Source organism: Pempheris klunzingeri, chromosome 6, assembly GCF_042242105.1.
Source record: "Pempheris klunzingeri isolate RE-2024b chromosome 6, fPemKlu1.hap1, whole genome shotgun sequence".
NCBI lineage: Eukaryota > Metazoa > Chordata > Actinopteri > Acropomatiformes > Pempheridae > Pempheris > Pempheris klunzingeri.
The window spans coordinates 22,599,533-22,621,112 of record NC_092017.1 but is presented as its reverse complement, the minus strand read 5'-3'; the positions used below and the strand labels follow the sequence as shown (position 1 = coordinate 22,621,112).

The 21,580-nt window shown below is 41.2% G+C and overlaps 1 protein-coding gene across 1 annotated transcript in view; it reads left to right on the top strand.

The window, feature by feature from the left end:
- Positions 1-21,580, top strand: part of lrp8 (low density lipoprotein receptor-related protein 8, apolipoprotein e receptor) — a 152,270-nt gene that overhangs the window by 55,947 nt on the left and 74,743 nt on the right. The window contains exon 3 of the mRNA XM_070831786.1: positions 20,098-20,220. Within this exon, the coding sequence (XP_070687887.1) occupies positions 20,098-20,220 (123 nt within the window). The remainder of the gene's footprint in view (positions 1-20,097; positions 20,221-21,580) is intronic.

Below are 21,580 nucleotides of genomic sequence, written 5' to 3'. Positions count from 1 at the left end.
ACAGCGTAAAGGTTAGGGCGATATTAGGCCCCATACAAATGAGAACAGGACAATACACACTAAGGCAGATGTCAAAGCCAATCTCTTCTTTTAGCCAAACTGGAGAGAATGTGTGTGTGTGGCGCAGAGGTTTGTGCACTCTGCTTAGAGAGTCAGATCTTCTTTTACGTTGAACAAATGAAAAAGTCAGTGGGGTGTTGAGTAAGTTGCAGCCGCACGCATAAGAGACTTCAGTGCACACTTAAAGGCACTTGTATATGCAAAAGGCACAAAAGCTGATAACCTCACAACTGCTTATGTGTGCACACAGACATTATAGCTGAAATAAGTAGCCAATTAATTAAAGAAAATTAATCTACAACAATTTTGATAAGTGACTAATTACTAGAAGTGGTTCATCAGGTTAATATGCTTAATATTAATTGGTTTCAGCTTCCCAAATGTAAGGATTTTGTCAGGAGGAGTTGAGCACCTATATAGCTTTTTGTTAGATAAAGCTCAGTATTGAAGTTTTTCTCAGAATTACAGCTAATGTTCCACTTCTCAGGGGCTAATATGGAAAATATGCACCATTTTGTCCTTTTTGTCACATGATGATAGGTAGTCAAACATATTTGTACTTTACTATGTTACTGGTATTCCATTCCTACATCGTGCGCTAATCACTGAAACATGCCTCTGACAGCCAAGAGCACTTCAGCTGCTGATTAAAGACGTGAGAAATGGCAGCTGTATGAATGGAAATAGAAAATTCCCATTAAGTCAACCTTGGCAAAAAGCATTTAGGAATTTGTGACAGTTTTCAAAACTTTCTGACTCAAAATGATCAAACATTGAACATAATTATAAGTTGCACACTAACACACACTAAATGTGCTATTTGGTTCGTACATTAACACAACACCTATTTCATTAATGCACTATTTCTCCCCTTTTATACTAAATATTCAATAATTCAAACCATTGCCCTCCCTGGTCTCTGCCTCCTGGTCCTTTGTGTGTGATTGTATGTTGCTATGCTCAGCTCTCTGCCACTGAACTATAGTGCTGTGGCCAATCTCTGAGTGCCTTTGGTTGTAGTGAGGGAAATCAACTGTGGCAGAGCTGTAAATTATTCCTCTGGACGGCTAAAGGGTCCGGAGCCCACACTCACTCAATCCCTCTGCTATACCTTTATCAGGGCCCAGTTGGTTCCTATGGGCCCTTTATCCGTCAGGTCTGAAAGGCCCCTGCCAGGCAGTATCAATGACATGGACCACAAAAAGAGGTTGTTTAGTGTGCAGGGGGAGAGAAGATGGACAGAAGGAGAGAGATACAAAGAGAGAGGAAGGGAGGGGAGGGCGAGCAGAGAGATCCTGTAGGGAATATCACAGGGCCATTATGTGTTCAATTAAAGTAAGGATGGAGGATTGTCTGGTCATGGGAGGAAGTCAAGAATCGTTTAGATTTTTATTCAAACAGTGGAATGAAATTGGTTAGCGTTTGTTTTGATCTTGTTTTTTTAAAATATGAATCATATTATATCCCCCAGGATGTCGTCGACCCTGTTTGATGATCTACGTGGGCTGAATTGGGTCAGAGTTGATCATACTATTTCAGAGGAAAATCTTGATGTATAGTATTTGGATGTGAGACTTTAAAGTATAGCCTGTTATCATCACGAGAAGAGGAAATACTTTATGAAGCAAGAGCACAGTCTCTGTTTACAGCTTTGTACAAGAGAAACTGCTGCTTTTTCTTTGTTTATTTATAATTATAAATTGAATACCTTTTGATTTTGTGTGGATGTTTGCATGAATAATTACATTTTTCATGCCTAAAGTCCTTTTCTAAGCAATAGTGCTCTGAAACTCCTCATCTGTTTTAGTATATGAAATATATATATTATAATATATATATATAATTTTCACTCTACAAAAGATCTTAACCACACCTTTAAGAAAATGAAGGGGAGACTTTCCCTTTGCTGGGCTGTCTCTTGGTTTAAGACTGTAGCATTGTAAATGCGATCTTTAAAGCTTTGTTTACATGGTAGACAGGCTTCTCCTGTCTCGTCCCCCTCACCCTCACTCCTTAACCGCTTGAAAGAGGACTTCCTTGCATTCTGATTGCAGGCCTGTCTCTTAGTACGGGCTCTAAAGAATACTAATCAGCAAGACCTCCTCCGTATGCGGACTCTATTCAGCCAAGGATGGCAGAAAATAACAGGAGACATATGATAAATGGTTGTTCCCATATTGCTCTTAGTTATTATTTAGTTAGAGCCGGACTAATTCACAATGCCTGGATGGATATGAGGTGTGTATTATAGCATGTAGGATTAAAGCCTCTTGCAAGCACGTCTTCATTCCAAATAACTTTCATGGTCTTAACTGGGATGCACAGAATTCGAATAAGGTGAATTTGGCATATTTGACTGACAGTTGTTCTCTCTCACCATTGCCTTATACCGTGGGATCATTAGCTTGTACTGCAAACTACAGACTATATTGAGATTGCAACCGAGGCCTTCTGTCAATATCACGACAGGGATGAGAACTGTGATACTGACTTTTACATAGTTCTGTAACAGACTACCCCAACAGTCTAAGAAGGGAGAACTAAAAAGAGGAGGTTGTTGATGAGGACAGGGAAACAGAACTAGAAAGCAAAGAGAAACTGAACGTGTGAATTAATTCAGTGCGGTTACAAACTAAAGCAGAAATTCTCAGCCATCTAAAACAAACTTTAGTTTCTCATTTTTGGTTTTGTTCCCCTTTTGCTTTCCCACAACTCAAACATCAAAGTTGCACAGAAGTAAGTTGCATGGAAGACACGATGCCCTCAGCTTCCCTCGTTCACTGTGTTGTCTCATCACGTGCTAAACCCAAGCTGTTGCTATTTGCCTAATTTGCCTAATCTTTGTGGTTCTTGTGAAACAACGGAAACTTTTTCAACAGAAACTTTAGTTCCCCAATTACTTCCTGGGTTTAGTCCTCAGCTCCTTAGCTTCTAGGACTATTTGGTTGAAAAGCTCTAGAAGTTACACACGAGCTTCCAGAAGAACCTCAAGTCTCTAAGCTGCTGCTGGCCCCTGAGCATCTTGCTCCTCCTGTACTTTTCATTTCTGAAACAACCCCTGTTGTTCACGAGTGAATGGACAAACTCCCAAATGCACCGTGGGAAACTGAGAAGGGAATATGTGCAGATATCCAGTGGATGATATAACAACAACATCTGTAAGATTCTAGCAAATTTCCGTAGTTAGGATAATGGTAAACGCGGTAATTTGTATTACAAAGTGGGTGTTATTCCACTCACTTGGTCCTCCTTCACCCCCAGAAAGAATCCATGTGTAAAGCTTAGATCAGCTTACCAGCCAGTCAGGGCTTTGGGTGGTCAAACGGGTTCAACAAAACCCCCCAGTGCCTGGCACAAGCTGTACAGAACACAAACACACTCGCACAGACTCACAGAGGAATTAGAAAACATCATCGCCATCCAGGGATGCTTTCCAAAAATGCTAATGTGGTGTATTTGACCTGTTTGCTCAGCCTACATTTTAAAAGCATTCAGACATCACTAGAATATTGAAAGACAGTCCCTTATAAGGTTAAAGCTCTGCTGTTATCACACTAAGCCAGAGAGTTCAGGCCATCTTCCCCTTTCAGTAGCTGGCGGCAAAAAGAGAGGATGAGAGGAGGAAAATAGAAGGGAAAAAAAGGAAGCAGCACCTGAAATATTAAAGGTATCTCATGTACACACACATGTGCACACCGAGGCACGCACCCACTTCCTTCCTTTGTCTGTCTTTCCCACACATAGACACAGACACACCCTTCTGTCTTACCTGTATGGGCCTCTGGGATGAGGCCGATCAGGTCTAAATACCCCTCCGGCAGGGATGTCTTTGATGGCTGTTGCCCAGCCTAATTTGAAGCAGGGCTTATTGCAGGCTTCCCAGTGGGATAGTGGATCAAAAAACAGCCAGTGGAAGGAAAGCTGGGCCTAGAGGGGTGTGTGTGTGTGTGTGTGTGTGTGTGTGTGTGAGAGAGAGAGAGAGTGTTACTGTGGATGCACATGCCCAGTATGTGAGTTGATGTGTGTGTGCTCACCTTGCTGTTCGTGTATAAACAGCCAGTTACAAACGGTGAAGGAGTACAGAGGACGGGGGTGTTACTGACCGTTCTTGCCAAGGAGCCAGCATTTCCATTTTGTTCTCTGGAAGCCGAGTGTGAAACTTTGATGAAGAGCAATTTGCATCTCTGGATGGCTATGAAGAGGTCGGCATTGTTCGCTGCCATCGAAAAGCCGTGCCCGCACACTGCTGGCTGCAAAACCTGCCCACCCCACCACCAACCAGCACCCACCCTCTGCCCTTCACCCTCCGCCCTCCTGGCACTACTTTTCGGCTGCTTTGGCCATTGGCTATTCCGCCATTGTGTTATGTGGCCAAGAGCACCTGCTGGGAGTCCTTTCATCAACCCTCTCTGGGGTTTTTCAAAGCGATCCAAGGACACCCCCCACCCTCAGCACACACACATCTAAAATCAGACAGATAGGTGGAGACACAGATGCAAAAAAGGTGCAAATTCAACTGAAACCAAGGCAGTTTGTGGGGATGTATCAAAAACATCACCAGACTCAACTGCAGTTGTTGGGAGGAGCAGGCAAAATATGAATGCCAACCACCTCTTGTTAGCTCAAATGTACAGAATGCACCCCGCTTTGTAAATTCTGCATAATCTATGAAGAGCAGCTAAAAGAAAGGTTCCCCACTGTCCCGTTTATTAAAACTGAACAAATAGTCCCCTGTGACTGTCTGTTGAAACAGGGAAACTGTTAATGAAGGGGGTGGTGTGAGAGACAGTTGAACAGGAGAGAAGACAGCATGGTTTGGGATGTGTGTGTGTGTGTGTGTGTGTGTGTGTGTGTGTGTGTGTGTGTGTGTGTGTGTGTGTGTGTGTGGTAATGGGGCAGAGAGGCGAGTGTCTGGGTTGTATTTGTATTCTGGTGGCCCGGGGTATCCGTGGATACACCTAGGTGACTGGGAAGCATGCAGAAGGAGGAAATGGGAAAGCGGTTATTTCACAAATGTGCCCCTGATACCCACGATGATTAAAAGGAATCCCACAGTGAAAGGTAACTTTAGGTCACTTCTGTCCAAAATACATTTATATCTGCCTGCATCCTCATTTGTTTGTTTTGTGTAACTGTTTTGCACCTCATGAATTGATAGGCTATGTTAAAAGCACTGTTGAAAACACCACCAAACTCCCAGTGGTAATTGTAAATTAATTACTCAGAGGACAGGAACTTTCAAACGTATCCTATCAGCAGATGCCTGCAGGTATCAGAGGAAGCTATCAGTAATATTTTACCAGCACTTTGAACAAAATATTATGATTATAAATCTGTTTCCTTTTTCAAGTGTTGTTGATCAACAACACTCACTTCTCTGTTACTTCAGTGGCTGCTAAGATTTCAAGCTTTACTAGCTTTCATAAACACATGAAATGAGACAACTGTGCATTTACTGGAGATGCAACAAACTCCCGTATCCTCTGATCTACCCACTGTGTGAGCTGCAGAGTTAGCTTCTCTGAAACCTGAGTAAACAGTGATGCTTAGTGACGAAAGGTAGAGGGAGGTTTAACCCTGGAAAAAAGTCACTACTGATGTCAAGGATGCACCGTTTTGGTTGGTCACATAAGCAACATGTTACGTGGCTAATTTTAAGTGAGCTAACTTGCTGAAGTCCTTTGGTTACAGCATAGGAAACAAACTTTCCACTACCATGGTATTTAAACTTTTAACATCCAGTCAAACCATCTTTGCGGTTTTATACAGAAACAAAATACTTTAAATGACATTTTAAATATGAGACATGCTTTTACTCTTAGTGTGAGTGGTGTGGTACCGACTAACTCGAGCCAGTTTACTGACTTTCTGTGAAAACTTTATTCAAAACATGGCTCCAATACGATGAAAGATCCTCACCCAGTTTATAATAGCAAAATCCAGTTTATTGTGCAAATTGTTCGGTCCATTAAATACACGCATTAGTCTCTCATTCCCTTGCCCAGCTCACTCTCTGATGGGGTGATGCCAAATTGAATTAGGCTGTTTTTTTTTTTTGTGGCTTAAAAAATCTAAATATAAAGAGTAACAAGTAACCTGCGTGTTTTGAGATGCCTCGTCAATAGATATGACTTTGATAATCACTGTGGAGAAAATACTTTTCCCCATTCAAATGTGAGATATCATGAGATTATACCAGACAGACGAGCTCATTTGGCCAGCTTACACAGAATGATGATTCATAAACCGTAACAAAGGCCATGTCAAATGGTTCCCTCCACATTCCTTTCTTTCTTCTCTCCTAATGTTTCCAAATCAAGCAGCTTTAAGGGCCAGTGAAGAGAGCTTAGTCATTGTGTAATTTCATTCATGCAGTCAATGATGATGAGACATGTAGGCCTTGAAGGGTTTAGCCGAGCAATCACGATTACTTTGACTGTGTAAACCACTCGTCTCAAAGTGGTGGAGTTATAAAGAGGTAGCTCGCATACTAGTGAGTCACAGCGCTGGCCGTGCCACCTTTAACCCTGTTGTATAAGTGACTTTACTTTATTTTACTTATTTACAAGGACAATAATGATGTCAGTTCTAACACATTTACAGCTTGATTCATTTTGTTCTGCGTTTCCTGTAGACATTTGCTTGCTTTTAATTGTTGTCAAACTTTATAATGCCCAACCTAACATGAAATTAACAACCGTCCTTAACAAAGACGCCCCAAATAAACTGGTATAACCTGCCGTTGCATGCAAACTTTACATTTGCATATTTACATGTTTGCATGGGTTGTTATCTATTACAGTTGTCCCAGTCACATGATTCATCCTTAACACATCCTCGTCAGGTTCAGTACAGTTTGCCCGTGGTCGTCTTCCCACTACTCCCGCTATACTTTCATAAAACAGGAAGTTGGTCGAGAGTTAATCAGGTTAAATTGATCAGTTCATGAAACTGTGACTGAAATTTCAGTCTGTTCAGGCCTGACTGAGTGTTCTCATTTTTTTTCCTGTTTGATTTTCTCCTTCAAATTGTTTTCAATGCTGTGGCAAATCAAACAGCAGGGAGAGACCTCTAGCCATGGTGACTTTCTGCTCAACGTCTCCAGGCACAAAGGAAAGAGGCAATCAACACACTCATTATTATTATTATAGATTATTACCGTACCTTTGTTAATCATTATTATCATAGAAAAGACAGTTATTATTCTTAAAGTCCTTTTGCAACACTTACGTCCTTAAACTGCCTTAAATAGTAAAAAAGTATTTTTTGTTATTTAGTTCCCATTCCCTTGATTATCGTTCACTAAAGGTTGGTGAAATTGCACTCAAATGTGTTCAACAAGAGTGGCAGACTTGAGTTTTGTATTAGCTCTTGAATCTCTTAAGCAAGATCTACACGTGATACAGACATTTTTTAAATCCATTTCAAACCCAGACAGACCTGAAGTTCAACCCTCACCTTTTGTCCAGAGACTTGTCATCTATTGCCATTTTCCACACATTTACATCGCTTTTCTGTTACAGCCTCAGATTCAGATGTTTTTGTCACATCGAGGCTTCTCCCAGTGGGAGTTTGTCATTCACTCTGAACTCGGGCCACGATCCTTTCATCCAATAGGTGTTTTTTTTTCTTATTTATTTTTCTAATCAGTGATCACCAACAAAGCAGACAAAGGAAGGGACAACTGGCTGTTTGCCAAAGGGAAAAGGGGCGGGAGGAAGCGACGGAAGGTGGGACCGAGCGAGCGAGAGAGCGTGTGATGGAAACAGAAGGGGTAGGGTGGAAAAGAGGAGCGGATAAGGAACGTAGAACGAATGAGCGTGGCAGAAAAGACAAAAGAGCGGAGGCTGTGTACAGTGTTTTGTTTTGCTGAGAGTGCAGCAGAACACGGAAAGAGGCGGGGTCAGTGTGTCTCAAAATATAATCACAATCTGCCATCACCTCTGGAAGCTCTAAGCAATGCAAAACAGCAGGTTGGGATTTTTTTCTTTGTAAATATTAGCTCCTCTTTTCTACCTTCTTTTGAAGCAAAAATAAATAAGTATGCACAAACTGTACACGGCTATACAAGTAAACACACAGACCCACGCAGGCTTTAACTCCTGGTGACCTTTATGGAGTTCTTTGTTGCTTCCAACGGCAGCCATCTGTAATTGAAATAAATTCTTTTTGCTTGTCAGCAGCGGGAGAAATTTGTCCCTCTCTTTTGTGCGGATGCTCAGCAGGCTTTGTTTGAAATCCCTGCCGCACCCCTCTTCCTCTCCTCCCCCTCCCCAACCACTCCCTCCAGCGAGTGCTGATTTTTGATAATAAGCCCAGTAGTAATTTGTCATGTGGACCGACCAGCAGCACGCCGCATGTGTGCGGTTTTGGACTTGAATGGCAATGGTGGAAGTGCAGGGCCGCAAAGGGGGGAAATACAAGGCTCACAGCGAGCGTCGATTCATACAGCCAGCGGGAACGGTGTTTGCTAGTGAAAGGCTTTTTCTTTTTGTTGTGGGAGGAGGCTGCTGCATTTCCGCCTGTCAGTCAGTCACTTACTCGCTCGCTAGAACAGTAATTATAGAACAGTGTTTATGAATTTTTATTTTACCACTTGAGCGCATCTGCCACAAGCAGAGTAATTTGGGTTTAGAACGTGTGATTGCTGTGACTTGTAATTGAAAATTAAATTGCTATAATCATTAAGGATATTAATCATTTAGCAGCTATGTGTTGATAAAGAAGAGCTGATAAATAGATTACCCATTTGACAATGTATGTTTAGACTTATTCAGCAAGTCGGCATACATTTGTATGTCTGGGAGGAAGCCCGCATGTCTCACCTTCATGCTGTGATTTGCTAAACATGTTCAGTATAGGCATGCACATCATAAGCGTACATTATTGTGCGTTTCGTGTGTGTGTGTGTGTGTGTGTGTGTCTGGCTAGCCACAAAGAGGTTGGACTAACTGAGGCTTCATATAGTACTGTACGTCCCCTCCCCCCTATGCATCACACAGGTTTTATGGCCTCAATGGGACATTTATGCTGTGTGTGAGTGCACGTGTGAATAGATGTCCATTTGTGTGTGTGTGTGTGTGTGTGTGTGTGTGTGCGTGTGTATGTGTGTGTGTGCGTATTGGATGCAAGGATTCTTGGTTCAAAGACCTCTGGAGGCAGGCTGGAAGCTGGCCTTGTTTTCACTATGTACTTTGAAAAGGGATTTTTCTCTAACTGTGTTGCATTTTTTAACCAACATAATTGTGGCATCTTCACACAAATACTATATTCTTTTGAGTAAGAAAAATAAATAAAGCAGCGAAATGAAGAATGAACTGTTGCTGTATTGTATTTCTACAGTCCATCTCAGATGAAACCAAAACCCATTTGTGATTATACGGTATGCATTCAAAAGACAGAGCCGTTCCTGCAAAATCCTCCAGGCTGTATCCAGCAGCTTCGTGATTTTCCTGTCCCCATTATGACATCAGTCAAACAGCATTGAACAGCACCCTGGTGAATGAAGAGCCATATAGGTTTTACATGTGTGGGGAGGAGCGGGCTAAAGGATTGATAGCTGATATCATTAAAACGATGACCCTGTCTAGGAAAGTGAGTGTGTGATAGTCTGATGAGATTGGAGTGTCGGGGAGGGACATGGGGGAGGGGATGAAGTGTGTGTCTGTCTGTGTGTGCATGTGCAAGTTTGTATGTAGGTAACAGGGCTGGTATCAGTGTCTAAGTGTTTAATAAATCAATGCAGGTCAAGTCTGAAAGCCGGATGTCACCCAGATGGCCTGTTGTTAGGGGGGTGTGTGTGTGTGTGTGTGTGTGTGTGTGTGTCTGTGTGTGTGTGTCAGACAGTAAAAGTGCACCGAGGTTTCTCTGTGTGTATGTCATTTCTAAAGACAGGTAGTGAAGCAGAAGGAAATGATCTCAGAGTCTTCAGGCATCTCTGAAAAGAATATCATCATCACACACACATTGATCTGAATACTGCAACAAAGCGAACGATTATTAAACATGTTTTCAGCCTGAAGCACATTTGTCATTTGTTCCTTATTCATCTTTTGCCAAGGTGTTCTTTCTAAATTACCTGTTGCTGTAGTCTTTCTGCTCCGTACCTTAACATTAATTAAACAGTATGTTCATGCTGATGAACCAGTAGTGAAAAAACTGTGTACATGTAAAAGTTTTTTTTTCTTTTTGTTTTGTTTTGCAGGGAAACTCCTATTGAACACATCATGCGAAGTCAGCAAATGTGCAAAAACTTGCAGCTTGCAGTTTTTGTAGAATAGCAAAAACTTAAAGTTATATGTATGGAAATGTGTGTTATTACTTCACACACTATATGGGTGGCTTTACTTTTTTACAAAATGATGATGCACAGAATCGGTAGGATGTGAATACCTGGACTGCAGCGCTGCTCAGAGCATTTGGCCGTCAGACGCCATCATTTGAATGACTGATAGGCTTCTCCTTGTAAAAACAAAAACAAGCCTGGCCCTGTTTGTGTCTCCCTCGCCGTGTGCTCCCACAATGGCCCCTTTTTGTGCTGCTACTTAATTAGCAGTCCCTGAAGCTAACGCAGCGCGGCGTACAAAGCAACTGCTGTGTGATCTGATATCCACTCACCCTCACAACAACAAATACACTCACATTTGTTTGTCTCAAGAGCTAGCTGAAAGCCTTCTGGGCACACGACATCCAAAAAAAAGACAGTTAGGAGAGCAGGAAGAAAAAAAAAAAGTGTTTTGAAACTACCAAGAGGGGGGGAGAGGAAAAGATGATTAAATGTTTAAAGAGGGCCAATCAGTTTGCATCGACTACGTTTTAGGAATGTGGAAGTGGAAGTGTGTGTGTGATGACAGTGGATTAATAATTGCACTTGTGTGAGTTTCGATGATGACCTTTTGTTGTTCACACGTTTGATTGAAAAACTAAAAAGTTAATTTTGCAAAGGAAGGGGCAGAAGGTTAGAAGAGAGAGGGGAGAATAAGACATAGATTATATGTATAGAACTGCAACATAAAGGGGAATAAAGAAAGAGGCTCATACTTTTCATCTCCTGACAAGCAAATTCTTTCTAATTCTGCCCTTGATCATCACCGTGGCCCTGTATCTCTATTCCTTTTCCTTTTTTTTCTATTGTCATGCTTGTTCCCAACCACTTCTAAGCTGCTTTGCAGAGCTGTAATGCTCCGCTTATGTAAGGGGGAAGAAACGAGGAGCGGGGACCCATGATGTGACAGGATTTGGGAGGTCTTAGGCTTTGGCTGATGGAGACGCCATCATTGTGGGTGTTAAAATCCAGGGATCTGGGAATAACATACAGCCAAGAGGACAATGCTTCGACATGTCCACAATGATTTCCCCATTTAGCCAACCAAAGTGATCAGGGAGCACCTTAATTGGCCTGACAAAATGATCAGGCTGGTTGTTAGTCATGTAACTTAGACTGTTTGGATTTATATGTCAAACCGGTATTAGAAAAAGGAAATGTCCACTAGAACAAACAGAAATTAAGCAGTCAGTTTAGAGCACCAATATTTGGTCAAGGTGTTGAGCAAACAAGGTTGACTTTGAGGGTTGGGTGCCTTTAATTATTCTTGCCAGTGTGAGCAAATAGAGAGCAGGCTGCAGGATCAACAGGATGTTCAAAGTGTGTGTTTACTGTGCTGATTCTTTATGTGTATGTTCTATTTTCGACAATTTGGTAACGCTGTTTTCACAGCGACTTAAAAGTGAATAGTAAAATAATTCAAAATGTATACAGTATCCTTACTGTGCACCTCAGCTCCTCTTAATGCTAATCCCCATCAGAGAAAAGAGAGTCATACAAAGGCTCTTAACGGTTCTCTGAAAGCTTAGAAGACAGAGAAAGAGGTGCAATCTGTTTTCTTAAAACGAGTAAACAGATGCAGAGGTATAAACAGATTCATGAGCGCACACACACGCAGACACACAAGAGAAAGCTTAACTTCTGTGAAGTAGTTGTTTATAAGTAAGAGCTGACAAGTGTTACCTCCAAAAACGCCTCTGGTCTCCTTGATATTATTTTTATCGAAATTTTGGATTCTGCCCTTTTGAAATTCTTCGGATATGACTGATGCGTGAAATGTTTGTAATGTTCCGCTTTGCTTATGCTCAGTTGTTCTTCATTTGTCAAATCAAAGGAAGTGAGTAATTTCTTTCGCCGCACATGCTTGCCAAAGATTTCTTTCAAAGGTTAGAAAGTGAAGGATTTCACTGTTGATAGAGTACTTTATTGGTCCCAGAGAGAAATTGTGTTGTTCCAGCAGTGAGGAGTGTACAATAAAATTGATAAGTAATAAACACTCCACTGTACGCTGGCATTTTCAAGCTATTTATATAGAAGGGCCAAATCATAGGAAAACAAACATCTTAATATATAACGCACATGATATGGGTTAATATAAGGCACATAAAAAGTTACAGGCTTTATATTCTACAAAATAAAAATATAAATCAAAGCAAAACAGCATGAACAAGCTGAAGTGGGGCTCTAAAAGTCCTCAGTGTTACAACATGACGTTTACAATGAATAGTGCGGAAAAATTGTAAAAACTAAGACGAAACTGTATGAAACAAACATGACAGTTACGGTATACAATCACAGGAAGTGCAACGCAGTATATAAAGTATGCTGCAAAATGGTCGTAGTAAAGTTGTCAGTCTGCCTCCAACAATACAATGTTCTGGATCAATTTATTGTCTGTTTTCCATTCCCCTCTCTGGATTTCTGAGCTGCCCCATAAAGAAGGGCGAGCTCGGTTTCCTACCTCAGTTTTTTGCTTAACTTCTAACCTGTTTTCCAACCCCACCCTCGTCTTTGCCCCGTTGACTTTCAAGTGAGTCCTCCTTTACCACATGACACAATCGTTACCCAGGTTTCTGCACTCTGTCTCCCGTCCGAGTTTGCTCACCCCTGGTACTCACCCCTTTACTCGAGTCCTTGGTGTTTTTGTCCCAAAAATTTGGAGACCCTATGGGCTCAAATCTCCTCTGTCCAGAGAGGGAGATCATGAAATGGTCATGAAACAAGCTTCTTTGAACTTGTGGGTGAGGATCATAATATACAGTGTATTTGATCTAGCTAGCCGTCTGGTTTGCCTGTGCACGACTTCTCTTCACATCTCCAGCCTTTGTACTGCGTGCATCTGACTTATGAACATATGCACACACACACACATACACATACACACCCATGTTAACATGTGCAATCAAATGCACATATAATATAATCTCTGCTGTTGATATTGAATATACATGCCTAATGCCAATGATAGCTATGGTTTTTAAGTTGCAGTTCCCATAGTTTGGCGTTGAAATGTTTGGGAAACTGTATTTGGCAGTTAAAAAAGTTAAGCTGCCACTTGAGTTGCCCTTTTGTTTTTAATCAGTCAATGGGTGGCTCATGTGATGATCATTTTCTATGTTTGTCCTCATTGTGAGTGGGCCACACGCCACCTGCTGTACTTGGTATTCAAGTTACTTGAAGCAAAAAAGTCAGAAAGTTCAAACTTATCACAGAAGAATAAAATGATCCATCCAACCTCCTCCTGATGTCCTTTACTTTATGATTAGTGTTTTTTCGGCTGCACTGTGCTCTTGTTGCATTCTTGTCCTTTCTCCACGATATCTCTCTGTCTCCAACTGATTATTGGGAAACTGGACAGGCCTTTAATCTCCTCAAAAAGACCAATATTATACGTGTCTACTTGACTCCATCCCTCGCTCTGTTTCTCGCTCACACATACCCAGACCCACACACAATTCATGAGGTATCCCCCCACTCCCTCACAGTTGTGGTTGCACCTCTGTTCACTGATTAACGGCCTCTTTCCCCCCACTGACACGCTACGTTCTTTAGCTCTTTAGCCGATCACAACAGAGTGGAGGATCATCTATTTCTTCTCCTCTTTCTCCCATGCTCACTCTTTCTCCATTCTCTCTTGCTCTCTTTTGTTTCTGCCTCTCATTTTTCTCCGCTCGCTCCTTTTAACTGGCTTGCTCTTCCCTAGATCCATCTTAGGGTTGTTTACAGCTTGAAACATACTGTTCTTTTTCTTCTTCTTCTTTAATATATGGAGTTTTTCTAGAAAGATGTGTGTTTGTGTGTGACTGCAGAAATCATTCCAAACAGTGGCGAAAGTCTATTTCTTTTGCCTGAATTTGGCTAGTTTGGTTCTTCAAATGGGTTTTTCTGTTACATGCCAATAGCTCAGCGCACAGATCAGATCATAATCTAAGTAATGGAATACCTGAGCAGTGCTACATGGTTTCCGCAGCATTTTTTCCTGGATTTCATGTACACAGAACAGACTGGGTCAGTTCAGGCTTTTCTCCGTTTTTCACCTTGGTAGTGTGGTGAATTCCAACTGGGTTATTGGAAACCAAATTTCCCTGTCCTGCTTTGGCCTTTGGTTTGGGGAGACGTAGGCTCAGAGTTGTTCTGGTAGGGTTTGAGTTGAAATTACACAGATGTAGCAAACCGAAAAGAGATATTTTGTTGATTCTTTTTTTTCATGATCTGATAGGAGAGCACCAACATTCAGGTATATTAGATGAAAGTAAAGCTCAGAGGCAGATTCATGCAAAATAAGAAGCACGGGTGAAGGTTAATAATTGTATCTTGTCAACGATGGATAAAATGGAGATTACCTGCAGGAACTTCCTGGCACATGAGAGAAATGTTTAACTGTAACTATAGACATCAGCTGTTTGCTCTTGACACATCAGTAATGTCTTTACTTTCAGTTTGGAAACACATCCATTTGCTATTGGCGACCAATGAGCAGACTTTAAAAACACCTCAGCTGTTAATTTGTCCTAAAAATCTTTTTTTCCCTTGAATAGTATCGGTATGTTGAAAACAGTCTGCTTTTGCTAATTCAAAGGCTAGTGAGCAAAGTGTGCCAATGTTTCAGACCGTTGTTATGGGAGCAAATCAACATTTCAGTAACTGCATTCAACAGATCCTAATTAAAGCGGACACAGTGTTCCCTTAGCTATTATTGTGCTGTTGGATGTTTTGTTTCCATTTCCCTTTCACCCTGTGTGTGTGTGTGTGCGTGTAATGAAGCGTGTAAATTGAATGACTTAACCTTCACCTGCTCCCAGGTCGAACAGTAGCGCCCCAAATCATGTCGTCAGGAGTATGTGGCGTGGAATCCTAAGAGGGGTCCAGTGCGTGTGTGTATGTGTGTTGTGTGGATGGGGTGGAGGACATACGATCATGATTAGGTCAGTTTAGTCAACCATTGATCATGGGGGGTCAGAGTGTGACATTAGTTGAATGTCAGTGGAAGATTAATACAGAATGTCTTTGGAAATATGGACAGCAGCAGCACCTTAAATGCTGAGAACATGCCCCCATGGCCTATGGTTTGGCTTTACGTGACCCTATAAGAAGCTATTTATGTAGAGCATCACAGTTCAGTATCTCTGTCACTTATACACCAATTCTGATTTCTATGCTACTGTATAAAACTATAAAACAAGCTAAAAAAAAAGTCTAGTCAATAAAGTATATCAACAAAATAAACGTAAACAAAAGTAAATGACATTGTGCATGTGTTGCACTGTATTCTGTGACACATACGCCTAAGACTCCCTTTGTTGAAGTGCAAGTGAAGTGGATTGATGGATAAGATATGAGGGTCTTGACGCTACAATTTGAATGTGTACAAAGTTAGTGATGACTGGAAAATGTGGATAAAATCACCGGGTGAGCAAGCTAGAGGTCTTCTGGTCTGTTCGCTATTTCACATAAATATTAATCACTTGTTTTATCTGGGGATGGAAGACTAAAATCACATAAATAAATGTGCTTCAATTCTAGGGAGAGGGGTGATTGGTAGGTAAAAGTGTGTGTGTGTGTGTGTGTGTGTATGTGTGTGTGCGCACAGTATGTGTGTGTGGTTGTCTTGTGTTTGTCTCCTGCACATTCGCTCTCACACCTCATAAGGCAGGTTTAGGCTGTTCCATATGGATGACACTCACATATGACAGCTGCTTACATTTACATTCTGATGCACCAAGACCTGTTTTTGTGTGCATCAGCAACTCCTGTGAGGCATGGGAAAATGTTCTCATGTGCAGATTTCTTAGACATTTATCTATCGGCATACTCGAAGTGTCCAAATATTTAACAATATGCTGTCTCCATATATCTTTGTCCACCATTTAGTACTTAGAGTGGATCTTCGTAGTCGAATATATGACATTTTTTTGTATTGTTGTTCATCTCTTCCTCTTTGTAGTGTTGTTTTTTTTTCCATTCCTGGAGTCAGTTCCTGTGCCTGTTGCAACTGAAAATTGGGTTTTATTTGTTTGCTTATTTCATTACATGAGAGCTCTCTTTCCAAACTGTTGCGCTTTATTATATCCATCTGCAGGAAATATCCTTGCATAAAACTAATCACTATTCATGCAGTATTCAAAATCTTAGATGACTGCACTCTCATAAATATAATTCTCAGTTTTCAGGATGGATGGTAATAGCTTTCTGATAATGTGCTTTATTGAAATATTACCATTTTTACTTATAGTGGGGATGTCATTTTTAAAGTGAAGTCTTCATACTGAAGTGATACGAGTTCTGTCTTTTTTCTACACGAATGCTCACTCTCAGTATTTTCGTGTGCTCTACAAAAACCTGTCCTACAGTTTCTCTAGATTGTTGAAGTGGGAAATGGTTCACATTGTTGTGTTATTTTTACTTTTTGTCCGTGTCCACTGCCACTGTTGAATAAATCCTGGTTAATTAAAAGCATATTTTATTTGCTCTCAGACGAAAAGCTGCTATTCGATGCCTTTGCCCCCCAGAATAAGAATGGGCCAAGGTGAATCGTATTATTTTCCATTTTGTCCTTAAGATAAGACGAAATGCAAATCAAGAGAAGGCTCGGCTTGAATTTCAATCAATCCTTTTGAGCATCATATGTTGTAAACCAGTCACCTGCACCATTTTGCATCCTAAAACAAGCTGCTGTTGGAGAGGATCATGATGACCGGGAAATATTACAGGAGCGTTAAGGAAAACCCTTATTTGTGGATGTCTGATATCAGCTTTGTTATGATCTACTGTAGTATTGTGAATTATACTGGTCAGTGTGTACTCTGTGTGTGTGTGTGTGGCTGGTGCTGGCTCTGTTATCAGGCTGTAGGCAGAGATGGAGGGACAGATGAAAAAAGAGGGAGGGTGGACAGGAAGAGATGGGATTTATGCTAACATGCTGGTAGGAAGAAAAAGGATTTATCCAGTCCTTTGTAAAGACTGATGCCATTACTCTAGACCTCACCTCGACAGCTTCTTTCCCTCTTGCCTTTCGTTTCTGTACCTCTATTCCCTGCTCTCTCCCCTCTTTCTATTTACCTTTGTCTCTGGCTCTGACTACTCTGTAATCCCTAGGGACACGCTTTTCATTTATTCTGGGCCTACACCTTCTTCAATTCCATCTCTGTCATGTCTTTAAGATCTCCTTTTTCCTTTTTTTCTCTCTACTTAGAATCAATACTCTGCAATGGTGAATGTGTGCTTGTCTTTTTTTCCAATTTCCCATACATTGTTACCCATATAAATACATTCAGATATACATATTGAAAGCATTGGTCCCTACAGCTGAGATGCTGTCAGCTCCTCTAGCATGTACTTCATTATTATGGCTCCCACTTGTGCCATCAGTCATAACACTGCCTTTCTCTACACACCACAGGACATCCAAGGCCACACACATAAACAACAAGCTAATAAGCGGGCTAGCTTTTCCCTTACTAAGTAGAGTGGGACTGTATATAACACACTGCCAGTGCTGGACCAATTCCTTGTGTAGTTCAGCAGTTCAAATCGGTGCTCTAATGCTGTTCAGCTACTTTCTTGTAAAAGCAAAGCATGTGGCACTAAACATAGTGGTTTGTTTTTGTATTGAGCAGCACATACATATAATTCTGCATAACGTGCAAGTATATTTGATTTAATTAGCTTCTTAGGTTCACATCAATAGCTGAAGTTTGTAAATGTGAATTGTGAGACAGAGAAAGAGAGAGAAGATTTAGCTGAAGAAACCTGTTTTGTTTCAGCAACAAACTTTGTCATTTTGTGAAATAATTAAAGAAGCGGACAATGTTTTTCTGTTTCAATTCCTCAAATATGAAGAGCTTGTTATTGTTGGATAGATCAGTAATCTTATTAACTCCCCTTTCGGCCCCTTTTGTTTTTTTAATACAGGCCCGGATGTTCCGGGTTAGGCATTTCCCCAAATTGGAGAGAACGGGGATACTTTTGTTGCTAATTTGTGAAGTTGTTTGGAGTATAAGTGCAGATATAAAAGCAGAGTAGATGTTATATTCTGTTTGATTATTACCCAGGGAACTTCTGAAGAGTCTGAGAGCCAAAACATCACTTCTTGTAACTGTGCAGCACAATAGTACCAATAGTAGTTAGGAAACTGCAGTCCAACTCCATCATGTGGTAAAAACAGTAGATTCATTAGAGTCAGTTCCACTTACATTTTCTACAACTTTTTCTCATTTTCCACAAGACAGCTTAGTCACTGTATCTGACCAAGAAAAAGTCCATCACATAATTCCCAGTAAAACCGCAACCTGTTGCTTTTTTTCAAACTAAACAAAGATGATGTAATGTTTAAACTATGGATCAGTGAGGTGGTTAAACACCTGCCTCAAATGAAAGAAAATGGGAAAAGTAGCCATCACAGTTACTCTCTTCTTGTGAGAAGAAAATCCCTACCACCACGACCAAACAGTCACACACACACACACACACACACACACTCTTGCCATTTGTCAACCCCAGTCCCTGTATAGTATATTTCATCATGGTGAGGCAAGGCACTGCTAACACGCGAAGCGAGTGCTTTCTCTTGTTCAGTGGGTCTCGCTGTCAGGGAGAGGGGTTTTTTTTGTGTCTCCCCGTGACAGACTCAAGTGCTTCAATTTTCCTCTTGCTTGGAGAGAGTGACTGCACAAAACCATAAGCTCCATCAGGAAGCTGCTAGACGGAGCTAGTGCTGGTTCTGCAAAGACTGGGCTGGACCCTGTCAGCCGATTATGGGATAGTTACAGTGGAGCAAAACCTCTGAGCCAGTTCAGGCAGGTTGTTCTGTTCGCTTGTGACATTCGCTCTACCATAGATCCAACACAGTCTTGCTAAAGACTGCTTAAAAGCAAACTTCTCGGACTAAAGGCACTGTTCCTCCTCCTGAGAATTCTACCTGTAAGCTCCGATTCAGTGTTGATTGGATTTATCCTTCAAATAATATTTTAAATCTGCTCCAAGTTATCAGATGTAATATGCTACTATTCCCAAACTCTGTGTAACTTAAATTCTTAATGAGTCACATTTCTTAAGTAAAATGTACCTACCCATAGTACTGAAATTATTGTAACAAATCAGTTTGGTCCTTATGAAAAGAATTCCGACAATATAGTCGACAATGTAGAGGATGTGGAGACTTTTTTATTCATGCAGGATCTTTGGCGAGTGAACTAAAAAACCGTTGCACACACAAAGAGGCACACACATGGGAAGGGAAAGAAACTTACAAAGCTATCAATAACAGTCTCACCTGACCAACAGCTTTGATCCACTTAGTCAACCTCAAAGAACAGACACCAACAATGACCGGCTAATTAGATGCCTCCCGTCCCCTCGCGTCTCCTGTTACAAGTGTTATGAAATTAAAATTGGACTGTGAAATTAATTTAAAGTTAAATTATATTTGCCTGGCCTCGTTGTCTTGTTAAGTGGATTATTAAACTTTTGACATCTTCTCTTGCCATTCACTGCTTTAATGGTTTTACATACATTTTCACCACTTGTCAGCGTGTCCTCTTTCTGTAGCCGTTGTTTTCTGTCTCTATGCAGACATCACAATTTGTCCCATTTAAAAAATCAAATACAATATCTGATAGCCTTTATTAATGACCTGCAGACAGTTGTGCATCCTGTACTGCTTTACCTTTCTCTGAGTCATACACTAATGTTGCATGTTACCTTTGTCTCCACAGCAAAGAAGACATGTGCGACCACAGACTTCGCCTGCAAGAATGGACAGTGTGTTCCTGCTAGGTGGCGCTGCGATGGGGAATCAGAGTGCGCAGATGGTTCAGACGAGGCTGATGCAATCTGCAGTAAGTAACCGCACAGACGTGCTGACAGATAAACAATGGCACACAGGCAAACATGCAGGGAATGCCGTGAACACACCGGCCAGGACAGGAAGGCCAGGACACACACACATTTAACATGGCTGTGCGTTTATATTAGTGTGTGTTCCTTCAAGCATGTGTGTGTTTTAATGAAATAAAAGTGTACACACCAGTATGATGGTTTTGACTCTCTCGAACACACACACGCCCACACACACACATGCGCGTGTGCAAGAATACATTTCCTACAGAATAAAGAACTCCCAAGGTTGTTCGGTCTTAGTGTGCCACATTTTTCTGCATTCCAGTAGCTGTGCCAACCTTCTCTTCCTCGTATACTGCTTCAGAAAATTGCTTTCCGTCGCTTTTATTTTGTTGTTGGCTGCACCATCAGACACAGGACATCCATACATGGTTTGATCAAGGCCATGGAGGGCAGAAGAGTGGACAACATGCCTGCTTCTTTCATACTATTTCCATAGAACTCCTTTGGAAAAGTGAGAATGAGAAATACTCACCCCTGAATCCCTCTCTGATTCCCACGAAACAGACCGTGACAGAGAAAAACATTTTCCGTAACTTACATGTTTAGTTGGTTTGGTACGCTTTGCACATTAAAAGCATTTTTGTGTCGTGTGCAGGTTCACACGTTAGCCTGTCTTGCTGCTGCCCATTGTTTAGGACTTACAAGCATTTGCTGCAAATGTAACAAAGTACTTTATGTGGAGGACACTGCAGCCAATATAACTAAAAGCCGCTATGACCAAAATCTGATTATCTTATAGATATAAGAATATATAGAACAATATATAGAACGCTTAGCAATAATAATATAAACTGATTTAGATCATAACCTGAATGATTCACACATACTCTGACATGATTTTAAACCGTATGTTCTCAGCACACACTAGTGTAATCATGACAAATGGAAGAGAGCCTGTAAACAGACTTTACCTGTTAAGCTCTTATTTAAAAGGTTGAAAGGTGGTGAGGCCGCTTGCTGCTGCAATTGTGAAAAATGGACCTCTGCCCACTGTGATTATCAGATTTTTTAATCAGCAGAGGTAACCCACTATTCACAGGAGCTGAGCTGGTCTGCAAAGAGGTGTGATGAGTGTGAGATGGGGTGGAGAGGTAATGCGCAGCATGTGTGTGTTTATATGCTTAGAAGACGCGGAAGGACAGTGATGATGAGAATAATCAGTGTTTAAGAATTGATACTGGAGGTTAATAATTGGCTTTTGGAAATGTATGGTAGAGATTAAATTCATTTTCCGACACAAGGCTTTTCAGAAGCTACATAACAGTTTTGCAATTTCAGATTGTTACAGCTTCGGAT